The sequence below is a fragment of the Antechinus flavipes genome, chromosome 2 (assembly GCF_016432865.1).
Source record: "Antechinus flavipes isolate AdamAnt ecotype Samford, QLD, Australia chromosome 2, AdamAnt_v2, whole genome shotgun sequence".
Lineage (NCBI taxonomy): Eukaryota > Metazoa > Chordata > Mammalia > Dasyuromorphia > Dasyuridae > Antechinus > Antechinus flavipes.
The window spans coordinates 398,527,221-398,555,141 of NC_067399.1; the positions used below are offsets into that span (position 1 = coordinate 398,527,221).

The window sequence follows — 27,921 nt, forward strand, 5'->3', positions numbered from 1 at the left end:
TTATTCACCTCATTTTACAGTTGGGGATACTGAAGCCTGAGAGGGGAAGTAATTTATCCAAGGACATATAGTAAGCTAGTGGCAGAATCAAGACTATATCCCAAATCTGAATTCTCATTCCAAATTTCTGAATTTGATTTGTATACAATCATGCTATAGATTAGGATGGGGGAAAAGAAAAGAAATTGCATTAAAAGTAAGGATTCAAGTTATCCAGTCCTTGCTTTCCCTTGAGTAAATTCTTACTCCTGGTAGTTCTAATGTCTTTAATTCTGAGACCATATATTTCACTCCCACTGTTATTTAATGACCTTTCCTCTAAATCATCACTGTAACTTATCCTTGAGAGCAGAGTTAAGATAGTAAAGGGAGAGGAAGCATTTTTACTTAGGTTTTTCATCATATCTTCTCCTTGATAATCTAAAAAATGTACCTGAAAAAAAAAGTGCCTGACCAAATTCTCATTGGAAAGCCAAGAAAAAAGTAATAGCAAGTCAATTTTGGATCCCTGGGCAATTTAGGAATACAGGCAAAGAAGTCTGTAGACATAGGGAGACAAAGGACTGGCCAGGAATATGAGCAGCAGCAGCACACAAAAAAAGGGAACATTTACAAAAATTGATCCAACACAGACTATCAGGGTAGTAAGCACCAGGGAAGAAGAAGATTACAACATTGGACACAGGAATGGGTACTATCTAGCAGTGCTATCACCCAATACCTAATCTGGAGTAAAGAAGAGCAGTCATGAGAGTGTGGCCCACCCTAACTCTATACTGAAAAAAAAAAAAAGTTCCAGAAATGGATCTAGGAGTCTCTAATCCAAGGAACAGAACAGCATGGATGCAATAGTAGACTTTATCTGACCATCCAAGTCTACAGTGGAATAACTAGAGCAGGAGTCCCATCAAAGGAGGAATAACAATAGAGTCACTCTAAAACTTCAGTGACTTCTTTCAGGTTGACGATCCAGCAATAGTCCACAGAAATTCAACTACAGACAAGCCAATGAATCTAAACCTGAGTTGGGAACTTTATTATTTTAGGGTACTGAAAACTTGCAGGCTCCCAAAGTGATATGTGAAAACAGTAGAAGGACGTAAAAGAACAAAACCTCAGGCCAAATATTCCCTTTCTCTCAAGAAATAAGCAGAACTTGGCATTAATATAAAGTCCACAGTTAAGAAGTAGCCTGGAAAAATGAGTAAACAAACAAACAAAAAAAAGAACCTGACTATAAAAAGCTACTGTGGTGACGGAGAAGCTCAACACACAAATATACACAGAAAGAAATAACTTGAAAATATATTAAAGCAAAGCTTCAAAGGAAAAGAAATGCAGCTTAGCCACAAGTCCATTATGATTCCTAGAACAGTTTTTAAAAGTAGTTTAAAAAAATTTTTTTAAATCCAAATGAGAGCTAAGGAAAGAAGATATCAAAAGAGAATTAACAGCATAAATAAAAGAAGTTCAAAATCTTACTAAAGAAAATAGCTACTTGAAAATTAGAATCTTTAGGCATAGATTAGCATCTATAGCCATATAGAATCTAAGGACTCCATGAAAGTTAGTTTTATAATTATAAAACAAAGTCAAAAGCCTGAAAAAAGTAGAAAAAAATCTTAAATATCTCATAGGAAAAACAACTGATCTGGAAAACAGATCAAGGAGAGATCATTTAAGAATCAGTGGACTACATGAAAGACATGAACAAAAAAGACTCTAATCATTATATTTCAAGAAGTAATAAAACTTCCCAGATATTTTAGAACTTGAGCACAAAGTAGAAATAAAATGAATCTACCAGTCACAGCCTGAAAAAAATTTTTAAAATGAACGCTCCCAGGAATATTATAACTAAAAATACAGAGCACTCAGATAAAAAAAGGGGAAAAATGCCATAAGCAGCCAAAAATAATTCAAGTATTGTGAAAGCCAAGTCAAGATAACACAAGATTTAGCAACTATTTGAAATGTGATATTTTAGAAGGCAAAGGTTCAAGACTTACAGCCTAGAATGATGTGTGTAGGCAGCAAAATTAAGTATAATTTTACAGGAGAAAAAAAATATAGATGTTTAATGAAATAGAAGATTTCCTGGCATTGTTGATAAGAAGACCAGAACTGAGAAGAAAATTTTATCTATAAATACAAGACTCAAGAGAAACATTAAAAAGGTAAATATGAGTGCAAAATCAGAGGGGACTAGATAAGTTTAAATTGTTCATGTTCGTATATGGGGAGATGATATATATAATTCCTTAGAACGTTGTTATTATTAGAGGTAAAGGTATAGTGTGTACAATTATATTATATTTGGATGTACTCAAAATAAGAATGGATGGGTGGAGAAAAGGAATGTACTAGGAGGGAAAAGGAAGAAAACAGAATAGGGAAAGTTGTCTCACATAAATGGAGTGTGTAAGGAAGAATTTATATAATGCAGGGGTCAGTGGGAGGGAGCAGTGAAATTTGAAATTCACTCTCATTTGAAGTGGCTAAAGGAGGGAAGAATACACACATATACACACACACACACAAACAGACACAGACAGAGTTAGAAACAGAAATTCCTTTTATTTAACAGAGAAAGAGGAGGGAAAGAGATTAAAGAAAAAAGAGAAAGGGAATGAGAAGAAAGATAGTGATCAGAAGAATAATGGACTCTTAAAAGGGGAGAGAAATAAAAAAGCATAAGAGGGAGGGAAATATGTAATTAGCAATCATAACTTTTAATGTCAATAGGATGAACTCTTCTCTTAGGTGGAAAAGGATAGCAAAATGAATTAGAAACCAAAATTCAATAATATGTTGTTTAGAAAAAACACATTTGAAGCAGAATTAAAATAAGGAAGTGGAGCAGTATCTATTATGCTTCAATTGAAGTTAAAAAAAAAGACAATCATGATCTCAGAAAAAATGAAGCAAAACTAGATCTAATTAAAAGATATAAAGAGGAAAAAACATCTTGCTAAAAGGTACCAAAGACAATGAAGTAATATAATTATTGAATATGTATATATCAAATGGCATAAATCTAAATTCTTAGAGGAAAATGTAAATGAATTAACAGAAGAAAGAATGAATAATTACAATAGTGGGAGAATTCAGTTTATCCTTCTTAGACCTAGATAAATCTATTATAAACAAGAAAGAAGTAAAAAAGATTGATAGAATTTTTTGTAAGTTCAATATGAGAGATCTCTGGAAAATATTAAATGGAAATAAAAAAGATATCTATTCCCAATTGTGCATAGAACTTTCACAAAAATTGATCGTTAGGTCATAAACATCTCACAAAAATGCAGAAAAACAAAAATTAAAGAATCTTTTCCTGACCACAATGCAATAGAAATTACATTCAATAAAGAGTCTTTAAAGCATAGATTAAAAATTAATTAGAAACCAAATAACTTTATCTTAAAGAATGGGAATCTAAAAACAAATCATAGAAACCATCAATAATATCTTTCTTTGGCAGTGATGGTGAAAGGGCAAAGCAAATGCTAATGCCTTTTTTTTTTTTTTTTAAGTAATAGCTTTTTATTTTCAAAATACATGCAAAGATAATTTTCAAATTCACCCTTGCAAAACCTTGTGTTCTAAATTTTTCTCCCTCCTTTCCCCCCACCCCCTACCCCTAGACAGCAAATAAAACAGTATAGGTTAAACATGTGCAATTCTTCTAAACATGTTTCTATACTTATCATGCTGCACAAGAAAAATAAGATCAAAAAGGAAAAAAAAACGAGGAAGAAAAAAAAAGCAAGCAAACAACAACAAAAAAAGGTGAAAATACTATGTTATCAATAATTTCAATAAAGGGAATGGCAACAATGAGAGAGCATATCAAAATTTGTGTGATGCAGCCAAAGAAATACTTAGGGGAAATTTTCTATCTGAATGCTTATATCAACAAAAGAGAGAGGGAATAGATCAATAAATTGTGTATAGAATTTAAAAGAAGCAACAATTCTCCTTCCCAAGATCCAGCAAATAACTTCCCCAAAGTAAGCACCCAAATAGAAATATCAAAAATTAAAAGTGAGATGAATAAAATTGACAATAAAAATTTAGCTAATAAAACTATGAGTTAAAGGATTTTTTTTGGGGGGGGGAGAGAAAGAGGGGAACACAATGAAATAGAGATGTCATTAATTCATTTGGCTTTTTTTTTTTTTTAAAGAAAATTACCAATATCAAAAATAAAAAAGGTATATTCACAATCAATGAAGAAGAAACAAAAACAATTTTGGGGAAAGTTTTTTTTTTTTTTTTTGCCCAACTATGTACTAACAAAACTGACAATTGAAATGAAATTGATGAATATTGACAAAAATATAAAATCCTAGATTCACAGAATAGAACCAAATAATCATATCTTTTAAAAGAAAATTTAAAATCCACAGATTTTTAAGAGACCTTAAAAAAATCAGAACAACCCAAGACCAGACAGATTTACAAATGAATTTTACCAAACATTTAAAGAACAGCGAATTATTATCTCATAAACTCTTTGAAAATTATGTAAAGGAGAGACACTACTGAATTAATAATGATTTTGATACCTAAACTAAGAAAAGAGAGAGAAAAAACTATAGAACAATTTATCTAATGAATATAATAATGATGCAAAAAAGTTAAAAGTTAATAAAATATTAGCAAGGAGATGACAGCAATATAGTACAAAGATCCTACACTCTGACCGGTCTGGATTTATGCCAGAAGTGCAGGGCTGACTCAGTATTTGAAAAACTATAAATATAATTGGCTACTTTAGTTGCAAAGCTACAAAAATCATATGACTACTTCAATAAACACAGAAAAGGCTTTTTGGCAGAACTTTCTTGTTAAAAACATTAGGCAGCATAGAAATTAATGGAACAACCTTTAAATATCCATCTAAAACCAAGAAACAAGATTTTCTGTAATGGAGAGAAGCTAGAAGCCTTTTCAATATGATGAGGAGTGAAGCAATATTACACTAGAAATGCTAGCTATAACAATGAGACAAGAAGAAGAAAATGAAGGAAGAAGCATTGACAAAAACCTCCAATAAAACTTTTTTTTGGCAGATCATCATGTGATGATTTAACTCGAAACCCTTGAAAGTCAATTAAAAACTAATTAAAACAATTAACAACTTAAGAAAAGTTTCAGGATATATCATCCATATTTTGTATAATATCAATAGAATCAAACAAGAAGAGATAGGGAAAAAGAAATTTCATTTAAAATTACCATGAACAATATAAAATACTTGGGAGCTTATCTGCCAATACACACAAAGAAACTATATGAATACAATTATAAAAAATTTCCACAAATTCAAAAAATTAAGATTTGAATAACATTAATTTAGAAACATCAATGTGGATAAATATTAATTGCTCATGGGTATGCCAAGCCAATAATAAAAATCAAATACCACCTAAATTAATTTGGTTATTTAATAACATGCATATCAAATTACCAAAGAATTTATTTTTTAGAACTATTAAAAAATAGCAAAATTAATCTGGAGGAACAAAAGGTCAAGAATAGCAAGTGAATCAATTGGGGGAAAAAATAGGGGGAAAGGAAGTCTTGCTGTATCAGACTTTGAACTGTACTACAAAATCATTAAAACAATTTGATACTGGGTATCAGTGAGTGAGGAATAGGGAACAGGGAAGGAAGATAATTGAGAAATAAAAATAAAATACAACTCAATTTAAAAAGTTGTAACCTGACCTCCTTTTAGGATAATTTCATCCATACACACAAACACACACACAGACAGACATACACACACCCCTATATATATATATACACACACACATATATTGATGAATATATATATATAGATGTATATACACATACATTGTATATGTGTATGTGTATGTCTGTTTGTATATGTGTGTGAATGTATATCATCCTGTCAAATTCATTGTTATGATCTCTCAATCTTTACGCCAATCTCCTCACTTCACAAAAAGTTCAGTATTTGTATTAATTGTCCTTCTTCTCCACCCAGCATCTAGTCTCATACATAGGGATTTTGGCATATATATTGATATCCCTTCAAATATTCTTATCTTCCAATTTATTAATCTTTTTAACTCCCATTACTTATATCTTCACTCTCCCTTTGCCACTCACAGAGATGCAAGTACTCATCATCCTCCATAAGTGAGTTACCTTCATGATTTTGATCTTTGAAATAGCTCTCTCTGATTGCACCCTCTTGATCTTCCATCTACCATTTTGACTCATTCCTCCTAAATAACTTCTTCAGTTCCTTTCACTTTTCCTGTTCTCTCAGTCAGTTAGCCCAGCTTTGCCCTTACTATTCTTTTCTTCATAGTCTTGACCCAATAGCTGATTAGATTGTTTCTCCAGAGGAAGCATAATATGATGGAAAGGGTCCTGGCTTTGGAATTAGACAATCTGGTTTGAAATTCTGACTGCTGATTATTTCCTGCATGGCCTTGAACAAATAATTTAAACTCCCAGATACTCAGTTTTTTCACCTTTAGATCTAAATGAATCTCTAAGATCCTTTACAATTTAGGGTTCTATGAACTACAATTAATACACTATCCTCAGTCGTTGAATCTTTTGAACCTTTGTTTTACTGCCATTCATGCCCAACCAATCTTCAACTGTGAGTTATGACTCCCCCACATCCCACTCAACTATCCAAGGACATGCTGATTAATGTTTAACAACTGGTGATGGGTGGGAAAAATACTGGTAGTACACTTTTAAATTTGTTCTGCTATTAATGTTTTCTTCATAGCTTTTTAAAGTCTAAATAATCAACAATAAATCAATAAATAAATCAAACCTAGATTTATAGTATTTGCTAATTTCTAAAGTGTAAATGTTCACAATGAAAATTCAACACTTGGTTCTCTGGATCCCTTGGTTACTCCTGTCATTCCCCTCTGTCTCATAGTTCTTTTTTATTTTTAAAGAAAATTGGGGTTAAGTGACTTGCCCAGGGTCACACAGCTAGTAAGTGTTAAGTGTATGAGGCTGGATTTGAACTCAGGTCCTTCTGATTCCAGGGCAGTGCTCTATCCACTCTGCCATTTAGCTGTTCCCTTTTTCATGGTTCTTAATGGTGTTAAAAGAAACCATGTAAAACTATACCACTCTAGTTCACTACTAAGATAACATGAACAAATTGTGCTATTTATTTTCATTTGAAAACTTGCCTACTGCACATCAAGTCTTTTATTCTTCCTTTAGGAAGATTTTGCACAGCTTTTTCTGACCTTTCACTTTATGATAGTTGTTCCCCTCTCAATCCCCTCGTCTAAGATGACCTTGGCATATATTTTACTGAGAAATTCAAGACCATCCATTATGTGCTCTCTACTCCACATCTCAAAATCTTGATATATCCTTTCCCCCTTCATTCGGTGTCTATGGAATAGGTGGCCCTCAATGCCTATGGTCATTGGCAACTCTCCTTATGCTCTTAAATGAATTTCCTCCAGAAGTTTGCTTAATAATTATTCTCTTTCATCTTCAATCTCTCCATAAGTATTGGCATTTTATCCAGTACTTACAAATATGCTTAAGTCTCCATCACCCTAAAAGACTTTCCATTTCAAGCTTTCACTCTATTGTCCTACATCTTTCTAGTTTCAACCTTGGCTGAAACTTCCTAACCTCTCTAAACTCAAACCTTTTCCAAACTTCCCTAATTCATTTGAGAGTATCCCTATTATTTTAATTTCTCAGATTCCCAGTCTTAAAGTTTCAACTCTTCATTTTTTCCCACATATTCAATTACCTTTCCAAGTCTTGCCAGTTTACTTGCATGATATATCCTGAATACATCCCCTTTTCTCTTACACAACCACTATTCAAAGCCTCACCCTCCCGCACCAGAATGTCCTGATAAAAAGGAAACAAGCATCGATTAAATATCTCTATCTAAATATTAAATATCTATCAAATGTGCCAGGCATTGTAAACTCTTTACAAATATTATTTGGTTGTGAAAATATGTTCAAAAGAATAACACATTAATTAAAAAAAGGGAAAATAAAGAAAAGAAATGCCTAAGCTAAAAAAAAAAAACAAAACAAAAAAACCTTATTCTCTTAAAAGAAAGAATAGCACATATTAAATCTATCAAATTGCTTGCTGTCTTGGGGAAGGGGAGGGAAAGGAAGAAAGGGAAAAAAATTAGGAACCAAAGTTTTATAAAATGAATATTGGAAACTATCTGTGTATTTGGAAAAATACAATAGTATTGATAAAAACCCAACTATTATTTCATTTGCTCTCTCAACAGTCTTGGGAGATAGGTGCTGTTATTATACCCATTTTACAGTTAAGAAAACTGAGACAGACAAAAGTTAAATGACTTGTTCAGAGTCAAACAGCTAATAAGCAGGTGAGGTTTATTTGATCTTGTATCTTCCTAACTCCAGCCCAGTGTTTTATCCACTGTACCACTTCGATGCCGCTAACAGCTTATTAACTGATCTCCCTAATGCCAGTTCTCTTCAGGCTTCAAAGTGGTACAATAGGTGGAATGTTAGCCTTGAAGTAAAGAAGATCAAATGTTCTTATTAACAATGTGATCTGGGGCAAATAAGGACTTCTAAATTAGCCTCTAACTCTAATATAATCTATAAAATAAGCTCAATTTTTCTATCTGTAAGATGGAATGATAACACTTACCTCTCAGAGTTGATAGGAGGATCAAGTGAGTTAATATAGGAAAAGTGCTTTAAAAACTTTAAAGCATTATAAAATAATAGCTACTGGTATTTTTAATGTTATTATTTTTGCGTCTTCTCCTTCATCATCAATCATCATCATTAATCTTTTTTTTTTTTACTTTTTTATATATAAATTTTATTTTATTTAAAAATAACTCATCATCATTAATCTAACCAGTACCACCCTGCTTAGAAACCTTCAGTATTTTCATATTACTTTTAGAATAAAATACAAACTCAGCCTGCTTTTTAACACTCTTCACAAACCACAAATCTACCTTTACAGCCTTACCTAACTTTATTCTTCTTTATGCACATTACATTTCAGCCAAATTAAACTTCAGTTTAATTTGCTGTTCCCAAATTCAACATTCCATTTCCTATATTTATTTGTGCACCCATACAGTACATCCCTCAATATTGGGAATATTCTTTTTCTTCATGTTTCAGAATCTGTATTTGTTCAAGGTTCATCTTAGGTGTCATGTTTTTCATGAAACGTTCCCATCCCTGACATCTTTAGCTGTTAGTTCTCTGTCTGTCTCCTCTTTCTCTTTCTCCTATCTTTCCTTTCTTCTCTATGTTTCCTCTGTCTCCCTCTCTCTTTTTCCCCTCCTGTCTCTCCTCTCTCCCTTCCTCCCTGTCTCTGTCTGTCTCTACCCCTCTTATCTTTCCTCTTTCTTTCCTTTCCCTCTTTCTTCTCTCTTCATCCCCTTCCTCCTATCTTCTCTACTTATCGATCCCTCCCCAAATTATCTTGTATTTACTATTTTGTGTATATATGTTGCATCATCCCCTACAGTGGCCAGAGACTGTCTTAGTTTTTTGTCTTTGTATCCCCACTGCTTAGCAAATAGCAAGCACTTAATATATGTTTGTTGGTTTTAATTGAAGGGTATCTCCGTGCTTTGTTGCATTTTATTTTAAACTCTACAAGTTTCTTGATACAAAGCCTCCTTTAACTCAAGAGGAAACACATACTTGAAATAAAGGGCCAGGTCAGTAGCAATGATTGCAATATCCATCATGTGGATGACATGCTCATGCTGCCTTCGATTAAGGTTCTGGAAGATATTTAGATTCTGAGGGAAAACAAAAGAGAAACATATTTTAAAAACTGTAGTATTATCCTACCAAAGGATTTAGAGCACCTGAGATGAAAACTGCTTAACAGAGAAGAAATCTTTCATTTGTTTGGAACCACTGACTAAAAAGTTCCTACATCTTAAAGAGACTCTCTTGTTATGAAAAAGGGGTTTCAAAAGAGGCAAGACGTGTGGATGCAGAGATAAACTCACATATCCTGAGTTTGAGTTTTGAGAAAGACAGGATTGGGTGTGGAAGGAGGCAGGGTTGCTGGTGATTTGAGAGAACTAGAGTGCAGTCCTTACTGCTATTGTTTACCATGATTAGGAGACATCTTGTAAATCACTTAGCACAATGCTTGGCACGTGATAGGTACATAAAACTGCTGTTGTTATTATCTTGAAACTAAAATGGGAAGTGTGCCTTGGTGAACCTGCATTGCTGAATTTCTTCCATTGTGGAGAACTGATTACAGATGGTGATTTTTGCCAGTTCTTATTTAACCTCTTCCGTGTCTCCCCCTCACTCTTGCTTTAGAGAGTGTATGATAAATAAATGCAAAGTTGACTTTTCTTTAAACTTTAAAAAAATTCTGTTCAATTAATATTAAAAGTCATCATAAGATAAAAATATGGTTGACCAAAGCAATGTTTATGTAGTATTTTACTAAGGGCAATAGGATGGGAGATTGAAAAAGAGGCAGTAATTAACATGGTTCAAACACAATGGAATATTGAGAAAGAAAACCAACAGTTGGAAATTGCCAAGATCATAATCAAATGGGAGGTTTGGAAGTTATATGAAAGAGAATTTTGCTGATTTATATTCCATAATTTCTCAAAAATAGGATAAGAGCATGAATCCAGTTGTTTTTTTCCCCTAATAAAGCAATTTCTGTCTGGAGAGAAGATAGATGAAGTTTCTCTGAAGGTTCCATGGCTTTGCCCATGACATGCTCAGGGAAATCTCTTCACAGGGTAGAACTGATGACTAGCTGATGACTAGAAAGTCACATCTAATGGAGAAGAGATTGCAAAGGTGAAGGCCAGAGGGAGAGGGAGTAGGAATCCTAATCCTTTCCTGCCATTTACATTTTTAAAGTTGAGTTGTTTAAAGCATTGAGAGGTTAACTGACTTGACTAGACTCACACAACCAGAATGATTCAGAGGTAGCATTTGAACCCCAATCTTTCTGCTTCCAAGACTACCTTTTTTTCCACTAGACCATGATACCTCTCAATGAAGGCTAGAGTCATGTACTCTTTTATCTTACCTCTATCTCATTTTTAAAAATATTATAGATTGTGGATACAATGATTCACCATGATTCCAAAGGACTTTTAATGAAAAAGACTATGTACTTACAGATAGGAAACCAAAGGATGCAGAGTTTCTTGGACAGTCTATACTTACATGCATGTGTGTAATATGTGTATATACATGCAGTGGGTCTATACATATGTCTATACAAATGATTGGTTTTTCCTTCATTCTCAGAGAAGACCAAAATGAATCAAGGTATGGCTGATCAAACCAAGATGAGCTTGGAAGGCTTAAGTTAGGCACAAATAGTACATATGAATCAGAGTGGAGATGTCTCTGAATTTGCTTATCTCACATTTCTTTTGAGCTACTGTAATTCTACTTTGTTCACAGAGCACACACTATGCTGGGAAGTTTTTTGCCTGAGTCTCTAGTGTCTCACAATTGATTACAAAATTCTTCAGAAAGAGCTTGAGAATGTCCTGGTATTGCTTCTTCTGACCATCATGTGAGTGCCTGCCTTACATGAGTTCTCCATAAAATACATTTGGCATTGGAACAATGTGGGCCAGCCCACTGGAGTTGTGTTTTCTGTAGTAGAGTTTAAATGCTTGACAATTTAGCTTGAGAAAAGACCTGTGTTCAATATCTTATTTTGCAAGGTGATCTCCAGAATTGTCAGAAGATAATTCAAATGGAAGTGATTAAGTTTTCTTGCATAGTGCTGTTAGATTGTCCAGATTTCACAGGAAGACAACAATGAGGTCAGCACAATGACTCTGTAGACCTTGAGTTAGATAGGCAGTCTAATGCCTCTTCTTTTTCATACTTTCCTTCAGAGCTTCCCAAACACTGAACTAGCTCAGGCAATGTTTGTCAACCTAATCATCTGTGTACATGCTTGGAAAGTATGTTGTCAGGAATGAATATATATTCACATATCTTGCCTTTACAAGAGTGGGGCAGGGGATGGAAGGAAAGGAAAATTTTGGAACTGAAAATAAAATAAAATAGAATAAAAAAATAAACTACCAATAGATCAAGGTGGGTATATTTTTCCAAGGATAAAAGCTGTAATCTACTTATGGTTTTTCATCATATGTCATTTTGGTACATGACTTCTCACAAATCCTGCATGGAGATTCTTCCCACTATCTAACTGTTATCTTCATTGTGACCGGAAGAGAGCTTTAAGATCTTTCTTTAGATCTAGATTATTTCATGTGTTCTAAGGCAGCACTTAGTTTTATCTTTTGCTCTTATCAAATGACTAGCCCTCCTCCTCCAATGATTCCACTCTCCAGAATTCTCTTCTTCTTCCTCACAACCAAGTTGCCATCATAGAAATCTTTCCATTTTGAGGTTTCTCTCTCCTAATATCACTATATAAGGAAGGTGTTTTTTTTTTTTAATTAAAGCTTTTTATTTTTCAAAATATATGCATGGATAATTCTGCAACATTAGCCCGTGCAAAACCTTGTGTTCCAGTTCCCCCCACCCCTTCTCCCACCTTTTTCCCCTAGATGGCAAGTAGTCTAATAGATGTTAAACATGGTAGAAATATGTTAAATCTAACATATGAATACATATTTATACAATTATCTTGCTATACAAGAAAAATTAAATCAAATCAGAAAAGAAAATGATGAAGAAAATTAAATGCAAGCAAACAACAACAAAGAGTGAGAATGCTATGTTGTGAACCACACAGTTCTCTCTCTGGGTGTAGATGGCTCTTTTGATCACAAGACCATTGCAACTGGCCTGAATGATCTCATTGTTGAAGATGGCCACATCCATCAGAATTGATCATCATGTAGTATTGTTGTTGAAGTATATAATGATCTCCTGGTTCTGCTCATTTCACTTAGCATCAGTTCATGCAAGTCACTCCAGGCCTCTCTGAAATCATCCTATCAGGAAGATTTCAATCATACTCCATGTCACTTATAATTCAACTCCCCAGTCTTTTTTTCCTCTTTTCCACACTTTGCCCCTTTCACTAATAGCCTTTCTAACTCTTCAACCTTAAAGATTTTCAGTTCACCTTTTTATGTACTACCTTCATGAATTATGGTATGACCTCTTTGAAGGTAAGAACCTTTTTTTTTTTTTTTTTTGCTAACTTATGTTTCTATCTTTAGCACTTAATATAGTGCTTAGCACTATGTTAAACTTAACAAATGTTTCTATAAAACATATCCTGGATATCATCCCTTCCATCATGTCTTGCACATGAGTCAAATCCCATGTTGAAAATTGGTAGAGACCTCAGCAGCCATCAAATACAGCTTATTCACTTTATGGATGAGGAACAGAAGCCTGCAAGGGTGACATGTCAAAATCATACAAAGAATAATTGTCAAAGATAAGTTTAAAATGAGGGTCCTCTGGCTCCAAATCTAGTCCTCTTTTCATTGTACCATGCTGCCTCTCATTTATGCTTTCTTCTATTGTTCTTTGAATGACTTAACTTTTGGGTCTTCAGAGATTGTGGTAAATCCCAACATTCATATGCATATAAATACATAGAAAAATATGAATTTTTTTTATTTGGACACAGATCAACTTAAGATTGTTAAAAACATAGCAAAATATCCTGAATGCATTCATTCTCCTCCTTAGGAATTAGATTATTATCCAACATGCCTATTCAAGATATACACACTGCTGGACTAACCCAACAGGTTTCTCAAACTGCATGTCACAGTCCTAGAAATAGATACTCATTATGTAGTTGATTTTTTTTTTCTTTCTGGACTGTTAGCACAATTTTGGGGGTGGTAAAGAATCCCTTTGAGGTGACCCTATAGACAGTAGGGAGCTTGCAATCATCTCATTATCACCTCAAAACAGGAGAATCTGGGGGATATCACCATCTAAAGGGAATTCCTCTACCAATTGGACATGTCATACTGTGAAAAATACCCTCAATTTGGGATCAGAAGACCAAGAATCTACTTTCATTTCTCATATTTAAAATGATGTGGAAGCAAAGGCACTAATGCATTACTGGTGAAATTATGAATTGATTCAACCATTCTGGAGAACAGTTTGGAAACATGCACAAAGGGCTATAAAAGTGTGCATACCCTCTGATGCAGCAACACCACTTCTAGGTCTATACCCAAAAAGATAAAAGAAAAAGGAGTCACATGTACAAAATTATAGCAGCTCTTTTTGTGATGGCAAAGAATTCAAAATTGAGACAATGTCTATCAATTTGGAAATGGCTAAACAAATTGTGGTATATGATTCTAATGGAGTACTATTGTACTATAAAAATTGATATGCAGGATGGTTTCAGAAAAATATGGGAAAACCTATATTAATTGATTGAAAATGAAGTAAGCAGAACGAAGAAATCATTATATTCAATAACAGAATAATGATAGTCAACCATGAAAAACCAAACTATTCTGATTGATGATGATCTAAAGCACCCATGCTGAAAAATGTATCCACTTTCAGAGAGAAAGAACACTGATAACCTCTGAGGAAATTGAGGCATATTTTTACCCCTTTCTTTTTGTTTCTTTTTTATCAATATGGTTAATATGAAAAAAAAATGTTTTGTGTGAGTTCAGATTGAAAAACAACAGCAGCAAGTATGTGAACTTGGCAGTTCACCTCCTCCTGGTCCTTAGTTTTTTCATTTGTAAAATGGGGGGAAGAGGGAAGGGGAGGAGGTTGAACCCAAAGAGATCAAAGTAAGAGAGAAACAACCTACATGCCTAAAACTATTTACAATAGTTTAATACTATTGTTGCTAATGGATTGATCATAAATTGGAGGATGGCTAAATAAATGTTATATGAATATAATAGAATACTCATGTATTATGCTCTAACATGATAAAAGAGTTTCAAAAAAAGGAAGACTTGTATGAATTGATGCAAGAGAAGTCAATAGAACCAAGAGAATAATTTATCCTATAAATTCAATATTAAAACAAATTATTTTGAAAGACTTAAAGATTTTAATCAAAGCAGTAATCACCCATGATTCCAAAAGAATGATTTTTAAAGAATACTACCTACCTCCTTGCAAAGAGATAATGGATAAAATATTCAGAATGAAATACACATTTTTGCCAATTTGGGAATCTGTTTTTATTGACTATGCATATTTGTTACAAAGATTTTGTTTTTCTTTTATTTTTTTCTAGTGTGTAAAGAAGTGAAAGGAAAAAATAATTGCTTAATATTTTTAAATAAAATTTTAACAACAAAAAAGAAAGGCACAAGAAAAAAGGTAAAAAATAACTCCCAAAATGATAAAATGAGAAGTTTTAATTTGATGACTTCTAAAAGACCTTCCAACTTTAGAGATATGATCTTATGAAATATATTTTCCTCCTCTCATTCTTGGGTTTAATGCATATTTGTTCAAACATGATTAACATTTCAGTAGTATTGCTTAACTTTTTTATGTTGTTTTTATAGAAGAAGCTTTACTGGAAGAAGGAAGGAAGATAGCTATTAGCAAAAATTACTGTGATATAAAATCAAAAAGCTTTTTAAAAAGTCAACAAAATAAAGAAGGACAGAATCTAATGACTGTACCTCATCCCTCAGCAGAGTTTTACCAAATTCCAAATGATGTCTTTCCAAGATAGAAGAGCCATGGAGTTTGGCCAGTGGATTCTGAGATCTGAAAATACAGGGTAGGAAATATGCAGCTATTAGAATATCACAATGTGGGGGTGAGGGGGAAATCTCAAAACATAGAACACAGAATATAAGTTTTGGAAGGGACCTTAGGACACAAAACATGGAATGTCAGAGATGGAAGAGCCTTAGAGCACAAAATATCAGAGCTTTCTGGTCCATTAGTCCAATATGTTCACTTATAAACAGAAAAGAAATAGATTCAGAGAGAGGAAATGATTTGCCCCAAGTAAGGCTCATCCAAGTCTACTATTCCACAGTTCTATGGTTCTGAGGAAGATGATAAGGTGAGGAAAGAGGTTTCCAACAAGTTGTCCAGGTTTGTCTGGGAAGGTCCTTTGGGGACCTGAGCTCACTTACTTCATCTGGTAGAGATTATTGGTGCCTCTGTGGTCGATGTCATGGCAGAAAGCAGCAGTCACCATGGCCAAGGCCTCCAGGTCTGTGAAGTACCGTTTTAGTTGCCCTGTCTACATGGATGATCAGAACATCTGAGTCACTGACAACTTACTTAAAATAGGTTAGCACTTCAGACACAAAAAAGTACTCATAGATTATTTAGAGACTCAAAAAAAGATTCCCCATGGTAACAACTCCTTTTCCATCACTCTGGAGACTGTTATTAGGTGTTGGGTAGAATAAAGTTTGGGAGTCAGGAAAACTGGATCAGGATGGGATTTTTGGAAGTTCTTTCTCTTCTTTAGACTTCAAAGAAACAGATCATATGAGATAGTCCTTTCGTTTCTAATTTTTGATGAATTCCTTAGCGTAGCCAAGGTATGTTGAGTGATCAGGATAACATCATGATGTCACATATCAAAATAGAAGAGAAAATTCTCACCCAAGAACAGGGAAGACAGTTCCTAGGTGAATAATCATGATGCCCTGTAGAATTTCTGACCGGCTTTTCTTGTGAAGAATTCAAAAGTATTTGCAGGTAATATCTGGGTCATTTTAACAGGGTTCTTTGGAGGTCTTTATTTCTGAGGTTATATCCCCAGTTCAAGGGGGATTCCATTGACCTCTGCCCCCCTACTCATACCCCATCTGAAACACTGAGTTCAGTTATGAGATACTCATCTTAGGAAAGACAGTGATAAATCAGATGTACACTCAGAGGAAGGTAACTGGGATAGATGAGGGAGACTAGAAATCATGTTTTATGAAGATTGGTAGTAAAATCTGAGGATGCTGAGCAAAAGTAAAAGACATGGGATGGAGTGAGAAAAGAGACATGACTGATATTTTTGAATACCTGAAAGACTATTCTGGAGAAAGACAATTATTTCGCTTGGCCAGAGAACAGGACAAAGATCAATGGGAATAAATTAAAGGAAAGAAGACTTCAGCTCACTCAAAAGAAGAACTGCATAATTCTTTCCACCAGTTGACTAAGCTGCCTTGAAAGCTTCCCATCCCTGGGGGCCTTTAAACAGAGACTAGATCAGCATTTGGAACCATTGTAGAAGAGAGTGCTATGGGGGGGCTGAGTTGGACTAAACACTCTCTGTTGCCCTTCCAGCTCTGAAATTCTAGCATTGATATGCAGTTAAGAATGTGCTGCTAAATGATTAACTAGATCTCCAGGAGAAAAAAAAAATGTAGGCACCATAGACTTTTAAGTTAAATTTCTTTTCTTGATATTTTTTCCAATTAGCAAATTGGACAATTAGCAAAAAAAAAAAAAAAAAAAAAAAAAAATTCTTGATTTGTCACTTTTGTTGGTTTCTAAGGTATCAATGATTATAGTGAAAATTTAACAACCAGGTCTCATGAATCAATACACTGGCTTCAGCATATATTAGCATAGAAGTCATGAGAGGTTCTGGCATGTGGGAGGCAGGAGCCTCCAATAGTTTTTTTGTTCACCTGTTGGCCTGGGAGCACTCTCTCCTAACTTCTTAAGTCCTAACTTGGCTCCCTCAGTGTTATTCCTCCATGAGACATGTCAGGATGGATGGGAGGACTTTGAATAGACGAAAAGGTAGAAGTGACTTGATTTTGGTTGTCTTGGAAAAACAGAGGAACAGAAAACTCTAAATGTGGAAAGCTTGAACTTCCTTGTCCCATTTGCTTCTATAATCCATTCATTTAATATTCCAACCCACTAGGAAAACTGTCTACTTTTCCTAAGCTTTCATGGTTTAAGTATAACTCTGAGGAATTTGTTTCATGGGTGCATAAATATTTAGTAATACAAATAAGGGTAGAGATGGCCATTTTGCATATATAAGGTCAAAACTAGGGAAAGTCTAGAGCAATTATCCAACATCCACATCTCATAAAAGCAAGATGGTATAAAGAAATGTGTGCTGACCTTGGAGTCAGGTGACCTGGGCTTCAAAGTTGAGTTCTGCTATTACCTTTGTGACCTTGAGCTGGTTACTTCTCATATTTGTTTCAGCCCCAGTCAATGAAAAGTTTGGATTAAATGGTTGGTCTTTTCCAGCTCCATGGAATGTAGATTCCATGGTTCATTACTCTTGGGTCAGCCACTTCCTAAATATATCCCCTGACTTTTCAAGATTTCCCTAAACTCAGTGAACCTACAGAGGAAAAGCACAAGGCTTTTCTTCTTCCTTTTTTCTTTCCCAAAGCAGCACACTATTTTGTTTCATTATTTTTTGTTTCATATTATTTAAAGGAATTCACAACAAACATTTAATGCAACATGTGAATATAGTTTGGGAATTATACCAATAACAGGTAAAAATAAGTTAAAGCTTATATATAATTCATAAAGTCCACTGACTTACATATAAAGCACAGGGAATAGGACTCTTCATTTTCTTTGCTTAATTTTAGTTCTCTTGTCAAGGACTATGATCCATTTTTTACTACATTTTAGCCTATTGGAAACTAATTTTGCAACCTTCAAATCATAGATATAGAACCTTTTTGCCCTCTGCTGATATGGGGGAGGGGGACTATAGAATGGAATATTACACATATTGTCAAATGGGATTACAATGTTGATGAATTTTGTTGGATGATCCTTCCTTTTTTTCTTCTTGTTTTTGCTTTTTAGACCTTAATATGAGGAATGCTTTACTGCATAGGATAGGAATATTCAAGAATGAAATTAGTAGCATTTAAAAATAGGTACAGAAGTTTAAGGCAAGTGCCCATCTCCCAAAGTCTCTCTGAACTAGGTTTTCCATAGAATTCTTCATCTTAACACCTTAAGTAAGGGACTTACAGAGAGATTCCTTCTGCTCATATTCTTGATTTCCAATTTAAAAGTCTTTTCTGGACCCCAAAACCTTCATTTCTTTTCAGGTTCCAGCATTCAAATGCTATCTCACAGTCAGAAGAAACTTAGTCTCTAATCCTGTTCTGTGCCTGCCCCAAAACTCCCCCTAAAACATTCTCAATGAGGTGCCATCTAACTTCCAAAGACTTCATTAATGGAGAACTCCTTGACTGTCTCTTCCCTAAGTCTTGTGTACCTCATTCTTCCTTTGAGCATCTATCTCCATATACTAGTCCATGGGAGTTTCTTCCTCTTTGACCTATTCCCATCTACCTGAGACAGCTTCCCTAGACAAATAGTTTTAGAACAATGATAACACACTCCTACTTCTTCTTCCCCACCCTTTGCACTCTTCCCCCTTACAAGTGGGCTACCATAGCATCAAACTTACCACAAGCAATGAGAACATGGTCTGTCCCACGTTGAATCCATGGCGCCAGTTGTGGTAGGTAATTTTTCGGTACCCTTTGCTGAGAGAGTACATGAACCGTACTAGGGCCTGGGCATGGACATGTAAAAAGGTAACTGAGTTAAAAGAGGGAAACTCACAAAGGTGACATGATATAAATGTGAGGAATTTATATCACATCATCTCCTAGAAAGTGAATTTTTTTTTCTCTATATCTCCTATTCCCTCACAAATAGTACCTTATACACTTAAAAAATTATAGAGCTGTGATTTTACTATAGAAAATTCTCTGTGTAAATGCTCCCTTCATTATAAAATCATAAATTTAGAGGTGGAAAGAACCTTCTTTCCAGAGATTATTGAATCCAACTCCTACATTTTGTAGATGAGAAAACTGAGAATCAAAGAAGACATGTCTGGAGTCACACAGTAAATATCTAAAACAAGCTTTGAATTCAAGTCTTCCTGAGTTCCCAAATCTCATTCTATTACTTCATATTATTTCTTGCTATACACATATTATATGTTTAATTAGTGTTTGTTGAGGTGAACTCAATTGAATTTTAATAACACTAGGCCATGTAGTAGAGGGAAATCTGACTTAGAAAAATTAACACCTTCAACAGGAAATGTCTTTTTGCTGCAGAAGGAGTAACACTTCATGGGGCAGTTCAAGGGATCCTGAATTACAAAGGCAGAGCTCTGGCTTCTAGCCTAAATTCTGGTATGGATTGGTTGTGTGACCATGAACATGTCCTTTCTCTTCTGGATATTTGCCAAGTACTATACTCCGGTTGTACCCTATGGTGTATAAGGATTTAAGATCATCCTTTTGTACCCAAAGGCAGATATAGTTCAGTGGTTAGAGTGCTGCCATAAAATAAGGACGACCAGTGTTTGAATTCAACTTCAGATACTATGGAACTATGTGTCTTCAGCAATTCACTTAACCTCTCTTAGCCTCAATTTCCCTATTTGCAAGAGAGCTTCTACTTATTTATGATGAACAAGAAGTGGCACCATAATTCTCATTCCTGAAGTTTTCAGAGTCACAGTGATTATTATAAAAATGATCAGAGTAATACAAAGTGAATTTGAGGTCACTTTCTGGATTTCATGTAGAACATTAAAAAAAAAAAAAGGAACTCAGAGTTTTGGGTTGTGAACTTCACCTCCTGGGGTATGTGAAACTTATCCACCACTTTCAGTTCATAATACATTTGGATTCCACATTTCACTAGTTCCAGCTCTGTCAGGGGCAGGTCACTGAAGTGGAATTTATTAATTTCATATTTCTCTGCATCTGGGAGTTCACCTTTCTGAAGAAAGGAAGGAAGAAAAGAAAGAGGGGAAGGAAGAAGGAGAAAAGAAAAGAAGGAAAAAAGGAAAGAGTGAAGAAAAGAAGGAAAGAAGAAAAGAGGGAGGGAGGGAGGGAAGGGGAGGAAAAAGGGAAGAAAAGAAAGAAGGAAAGAGGGAAGAAAGGAAAGAAGGAAAGAGGGAAGGAAGGAAGAAGAGAAGGAAGGGAAGGAGGGAGGAAAGGAGGGAAGAAAGAAAGAAGGCAGGCAGGAAGGAAGGAAGGAAGGAAGGAAGGAAGGGAGGGAGGAAGGAAAAAAGGAAGGGAAAAAAAGAAGGAAGGGAGAGAGGGAGGAAGGAAGGAAGAAGGATGGGAGGAAGGTGAGAAGGAAGGAAAGAGGGAAGGAAAGAAGGAAGAAAGAAAGGGAAATAAAGAAAAGACGGAAAGGAGAGAGGAAGGAAGAAAGGAAGGACAGAAGGGAGGGAGGAAGGAAAGATGGAGGGAAGACAGGAAAGGAAAGAGGGAAGGAAGAAAAGATGCAAAGAAGAGAAGAAAAGAAAAGAAGGAAAGAAGGAAGGAAGAAAAGAGGGAAGGAGGAAAAAAGGAAGGGAAGTATAGGAGAGAAGGAAAGGAGGAAGGAAGGGGAGAAAAGAGGGAAGGAAGGAAAGAAGGAAGGAAGAAGAGAAGTAACAAAAACCAGGAAAGGAGGGAAGAAGGAAGAAAGGAAGGAAGAAAGAAAGAGGGAAGGAAGAAGGAGAAAAGAAAAGAAGGAAAAAAGGAAAGAGTGAAGAAAAGAAGGAAAGAAGAAAAGAGGGAGGGAGGGAGGGAAGGGGAGGAAAAAGGAAGAAAGAAAGAAGGAAAGAGGGAAGAAAGGAAAGAAGGAAAGAGGGAAGGAAGGAAGAAGAGAAGGAAGGGAAGGAGGGAGGAAAGGAGGGAAGAAAGAAAGAAGGCAGGAAGGAAGGAAGGAAGGAAGGAAGGGAGGGAGGAAGGAAAAAAGGAAGGGAAAAAAAGAAGGAAGGGAGAGAGGGAGGAAGGAAGGAAGAAGGATGGGAGGAAGGTGAGAAGGAAGGAAAGAGGGAAGGAAAGAAGGAAGAAAGAAAGGGAAATAAAGAAAAGACGGAAAGGAGAGAGGAAGGAAGAAAGGAAGGACAGAAGGGAGGGAGGAAGGAAAGATGGAGGGAAGACAGGAAAGGAAAGAGGGAAGGAAGAAAAGATGCAAAGAAGAGAAGAAAAGAAAAGAAGGAAAGAAGGAAGGAAGAAAAGAGGGAAGGAGGAAAAAAGGAAGGGAAGTATAGGAGAGAAGGAAAGGAGGAAGGAAGGGGAGAAAAGAGGGAAGGAAGGAAAGAAGGAAGGAAGAAGAGAAGTAACAAAAACCAGGAAAGGAGGGAAGAAGGAAGAAAGGAAGGGAAGAAAAGAGGGAGGAAGGAAGAAAGGAAGGGAAAAAAAGAAAGAGGGAAGGAAGGAAAAGATGAAAAGAAGGAAGGGAAGGGAAGAAGGAAGAAAGAAAAGAGGAAAGGAAGGAAAGAAGGAAGAGAAGTAAAGGAAAGGAGGAAGCAAAAGGGGAAGGAAGGGGAGGAAAGAGGGAAGGAAAGAAGGGAGAAGGAAGGAAGGAAAGAAGGAAGAAAGAAGAGAAGGAAGGAAGGGAGGGAAGGAGAGAGGGAAAGAAACAGAAAAGAAAGAAGGAAGGAAAGAAGGAGGGAGGGGAGGAAAAGAAGAAAAAAGGGAAGGGAAAAAAGGAAGAAAGAAAAAAAAAGTTCAAATTAATTAATTTGTATAAATTAGTACAAGACTGAGGCAAAAGTATGCCTCTGCCACAGACCTCTCTACTTCCTTGTTTCCCCTTTGGAACACCTCCTGCCAGAATAAGGAGAGCTCCAGCAGCCTCTACTTGGCTGTCAGACAAAGGGGAGAGAGAGCCTTAGATCTCTAGAGACTCCTGGGTCAGGACCTAGTGAGCAAAGGCCCCGAGGAAGTAGTAACTTGAAGAGGACAACTGGGAGATTCCTCACCCCATCATATTAAAGGAGCAGTTCTCTAATCTCAATAATTAATCATCTCATCATTCTCTTAAAAATAGTAGAAATCTAATCAAGGAAAGGAAAGAAAAAAACAAAGCAACAGTGAGGAGCCACTGTGGTGGGATAATGGCCAAAGAAGATTCCAGGAAACTTGGTTCAAATCCCAGCTTCATCAGCAACTTGCTGTGGAACTCTGGGTAATATATCTTCTTGGTTAGATTGGGACTATAACTCAGTCTGGCCTTACGAATGATGGTACAAAGCACATCAATATTCACCAGTGATATGACAGCCACTAGGAAAAGTCTTTCTTCTCCCAAATATCTCATCGGCTACTTGTTGCCAAACCAGAAATTCCATCATTAAGTTTATGACTTTGAATCCTGTAGTCACTTCTGGTCTTCCAGAATATCCTGCAAATCTTTCTGTCCCAGATATCATCACCTCAAGTCCTTATTAACTTCTCACATTAATGGGACAGGGACAGAAGGGGATGGAGACAAGGATATCTTCACAATCTTGCCCAGGGCTAACCTTTGTCCCAGTCCTCTACAAAGTTACAACAGGCATTGTACTAATTCCACTTACTAGAATTTCAAATAATTCCTCTTCTTCACAGTCACAAGGCTCCTTCCCATAGACTTCTCTAGTTTTCTGGAAAGAAATAAAGGGGGTGTGGGAAGAGAGAGAGAAATGGTGAAAAGGAAAGAAGGCATCAGAATGTATGTGCTTCTCCTAGTCTCCCTTCCCCAGTATTCTTTGCTAACACTAGCTTTTACTTCTAGTGCTTTTAGGTTTACAAAGCACTTTTTCTCATAATCTTATTGTATAAGCATTGTTATGCTTATTTTACAGATGGGGAAACTGAGGGCTAGAGATAGGAAGTGACTTAAATCCAGTTTCACAATGGCAGAGCCTGGACTCTGATGCTAGGTTTTCCCTACTTATCTGGTCCTTGCCACTAAATGATGCTGCCACTCTATAACTTACAAAGTCCTAGAAGCATTAAAGACATCATCCATGCAATGGAAAGGATGCTAGCTTTGGACCGAGAGGTCCTAGATTCATATTCCAGCTCCCTTACTTACTAGCTGTGAGATATTAGAATTTTAGGTTTTCCTAGTTCAACTTAATGTTATTGCCTTCCCTATGAGATTATCCCCAATTTATCCTGTATATATATCTTGTTGAGACATAGTTGTTTGGCTTCTCTCCACTTCATTTGATTTTGAGCTCCTTGAACCAAGTACTGCTTTTGCCTTTCTCTGTATCTTCATAGCTTGGCACAGTGCCTGGCACATAGGAGGCATGTAATAAATGCCTGTCAAATTGTTGGCAACCTCTATCAGCCCCAGTTCTCTCAACTGTAAAATAAGGTATCAGATTAGATAATCTTTATCATCCCTTCCATCGCCAAATCTCTTCTCCCACAAGTCTCTACTTTTTTAAGATTACAAATTCGAGAACTAAATATTGACATCTTACCTAAAAAAATGATATTGTTTATCAGTTCAGATATCAGAGAGACATCATCCAGTGTAGCCAAACTCATTGAACAAGTTTTCACTGATTATACCAGTCAGGTGGACAATGAGCACTTAGTAAATTTAAGCATTGGGGATACCAAAAAAATGAGGCAAAAATAAATCCTACGCTTAGAGGGTGGGGCAACCTGTTAACTTTTGAAAGTCGCTCACCTGGGTGAGGCAGTAAGATAACAAAATTTTTTTCTGGGCCTGGAATCAGGAAGATCCAAATTCAAATGTGGTCTCAGATACTAACTAGCTGTGTGGTGTGTACAAGTCACTTCAACTTTATCTGCCTCTGATTCCTCAACTATAAAATGGGAATAATAATATTAATACCTGCCTCTCAGAATTATAACATTTCTAAGGCACTCAAAGCTCCTTCTTTTAGGAGCTAGCCTAGTTGTCTGCACCCGGAATGTGCTTAATAAACATTTTCTAATTTGCAATTAGTTCTGAAGGAAAACAAAGACAGGATTCCTACCCTTACCCTACCCTATCATAGTCAGATAAGGAAAGTAAAACATAGATAACAATACAAAAGAGCATTAAGAACATGGAACAATGCAAAGAGTTTGGAGTTGGAGTTCAAAGGGTCTAAATGCAGCCTCTCTCACTTCTTGGGCCAGCTAGTTAGATGATTTTTTTTTTTTTTGGCCCTAGTTTCTTTACCTGTAAAACGAGAAGGTTGCACTAGATATCCCCGTCTAGCTCTAAGATCCCATAGTCCTAAGGGCACAAGAGAGGCACAGCGTATCAACAGTTCAGACAATATCACAATTTGAGGATGAGGGATGTCAAAGAAGACTGCACGGAGAATAGGTGCCTATTGGAGAATTCATATCAAACAGAGGAAGAGTAGGATTCCTTCAGTCTCTATGCTCACTGGGCTATCAAGTGAAGTCTTTCATGGATTTCAAATGCCCAGGGAAAAAAATGGCCCAGGAAAAAAAGGCATGTGGTAATTCTCGATAGGACAGCAAAAAAAAGTGACACTAACCAGGATTTCCTGTATCTCGTTATTGTCACACTTCACATGATATTTGACCATATCCTGAAATATATCCTTCCTGTTTTCCAGCTTGTTCATTGACTCATAGGTGTCAGGATTTAGGACAGACCAGCCAAGGAACTGGGCTAGAGACTGAAAAGAAAGAGAAAGAATGGACAGGATGAAAAATATTTCTTCTTATCCCCCCTCCCCTCCCACACACACACACCCCGAATTGAAAGAGCATAATTTTTTTAAAATTAAATTAAAATTTATTTTAAGAAAAAGTTTAAGAGTAGTTTTTAGGAGGAGTGAGGATAAGTATTTTTATTATTATTATTTTAACAATTTGCTTTGCATTCTCACCTTCAACTTTCCTATTAAACAAGATTTATTTAAAAATATATATGTATATTTTCCCCAATTACATATTAAAACAATGTTAAAACAAAATATTAATTTTTACCATTTAACAAAAGTTCCAAATTCTATACTTCCCTCTTATTTCTTCCCCTTTTCTCTCTTTTCTCTCTTCCCTAACAGAGTAAGCAATCAGATAGGTTATATACATGCAATCATGAAAATTTATTTCTTAAAGCTGGGCCTAATGTTGTTATGCCACAGTTCTCTTTAACTGTCCTGACTCAGTTTCCCTGTCTCAGTTTCCTTAACTGTTCTGTCTCAATCTCTTATAAATTAGCAAGATAAGAGAGTAAATTCCTGACTGTTTTGTGTCCTCAAGGATTTACAATATTCCTTTAGAATATTCCAAGATTAACCCACCATATCTTTACTTCTTTGTCTCTGGATTTTTTAGAGTTTTATGGCTTCCCCTCCCTGATAAAAACTTGCCCTCCCTTTCTCTTCTTTGTCTCCAAAAAGGTATTTAAGAAGTTGGGGTTCCTCCATTCATTGCTGGAGAATGGCGTCTGGCAGCTGTATGCTGGACGCTGGATTCTTTGGGTATTCCAGCCCTGGGACCAATATGGATTCCTTGGTCCCAGTATACTTATCTCTGTCTGACTGGATAATCTGAGACGAGAGTCCTGTCCAGTCAATTTTACTCGCCCATTAATAAAATATTAAAACTCTCTAATCTCTCTCCTGCCTCAGTTTCTCTGGCATTACACTCCAATTGATGAAAATCAACTTTATTTGCTTCCTTCCCACCTAACTCGCTCATTGAAAAAGAAAGAAAAATAAAACTTATTACATTTCTTTCTATAGCTCTGTAATTTTCTTTTTGATTTTTGTCAAGTCATGTGGATGCATTAGACGGTAGGCCTGAGAATGGGAAGGAACTTTGGGAATCATTAGTACAGTCAACTCATCTTGCAAAGAAAATTGAGGCTCAAAGGGGGACTGACTTGCTCCAATTCATATATAACATGATATAATGAAAGTAGCTGAATTCAAATTTTGGATTCAAATCTAGGTTCTAATTACAGAACCTTAAAGTTATTAACTTTAAGAAACCCTTGTGATTGTAGCTGCTGGGCAAATCCCTTAACTTCTTTGGGTCATAGTTTCCTTATCTGTTCAATATCCCTTCCAGCTCTACATTTGTGAACACTAAGTAACTATTACTAAGTAACTTGTTTCTAAGAAACAAGTCCAGATTTCCAGCCATTCTTTTACTCAGTTTCCTTTTCTAGAAAATGAAGAATAAGAATCATATAATTTTTTGAGTTGTAGTTCACCTTAATTTACCTAGTTCAACCTGCCACTCAATGAGGGAAATGTTCTACATATCCTTGGCAAATGATCACCTTGTCCATTAAAATGATTTAATAAAATAAAGACATTGAAAAACACTTCATTTGTTGTGGAAACCATTTTCTCTATTAATCCAGTGTAATATTGCATTAGCTTTCCACCTCCATTCTTACTTCCCATTTACCCTACATTTCATTTTGAGGGTTTAAGCCTTTGTATACTTCCCTCCCTGGAAGTGTTAGTCTGAATTCACAGAGAGATAAATGCTTCAAAGAGGCAGGTGAAGTAATACTGCAGGAAAAACAAGAATGATTGTGATCACTATTTGGAAAGTCCTAGAAGAGTATTCTCTTGGGCTAAAATAATAATAAGAGCTAACATAGATAATGCTTCAAAGTTTGGAAAGAACTTTACATGTATCTCATTTGATACTCAGAATCACTTATTTTATTCTGTATATACCTAGATAATTACATATCTGCACATTATATATGTATATACACAATTATACATAACAATTATTCTATAATTATCTCCATTTTACATATAAGGAAATTGAGGTAAAGATTAAGAAAGGATAAATGATGTGGCTAGGGTCACATGGATAATAAGTATTGGAGGAAGTGTTTAAAGCTAGGTTTTCCTGACTTTAGGTCCACCATTTTATGCACTGTACCATACTGATTTCCTACAGTAGAAAGTCAGAGGACCTGCCTCCAAATCTTTTTTTTTTAATTATTTTTTTCTCAACAGTATTTTATTTTTCCAAATACATATAAAGATAGTTTTCAACATTCATTATTTTTTTATTAAAGCTTTTATTTTTCAAAACATATGCATGGAAAATTCTTCAACATTAGTCCTTGGAAAACTTTGTATTCCAATTTCCCTTCCTTCCCCCACATCTTCCCTAAGATGGCAAGTAGTCCAATATATATTAAACATGGTAGAAATATATCAACTTTTTTT

General features: G+C 35.4%; 1 protein-coding gene across 2 annotated transcripts in view; it reads right to left on the reverse strand.

Moving 5' to 3' along the window:
* Positions 1-27,921, reverse strand: part of PDE6A (phosphodiesterase 6A) — a 103,538-nt gene that overhangs the window by 31,566 nt on the left and 44,051 nt on the right. For both annotated transcript variants that reach the window (XM_051978687.1, XM_051978686.1), the window contains 7 exons: positions 25,246-25,389; positions 23,308-23,373; positions 20,580-20,726; positions 19,390-19,497; positions 16,106-16,215; positions 15,641-15,728; positions 9,708-9,808 (listed from right to left, as the gene is read on the reverse strand). In XM_051978687.1, the coding sequence (XP_051834647.1) occupies positions 9,708-9,808; positions 15,641-15,728; positions 16,106-16,215; positions 19,390-19,497; positions 20,580-20,726; positions 23,308-23,373; positions 25,246-25,389 (764 nt within the window). The remainder of the gene's footprint in view (positions 1-9,707; positions 9,809-15,640; positions 15,729-16,105; positions 16,216-19,389; positions 19,498-20,579; positions 20,727-23,307; positions 23,374-25,245; positions 25,390-27,921) is intronic.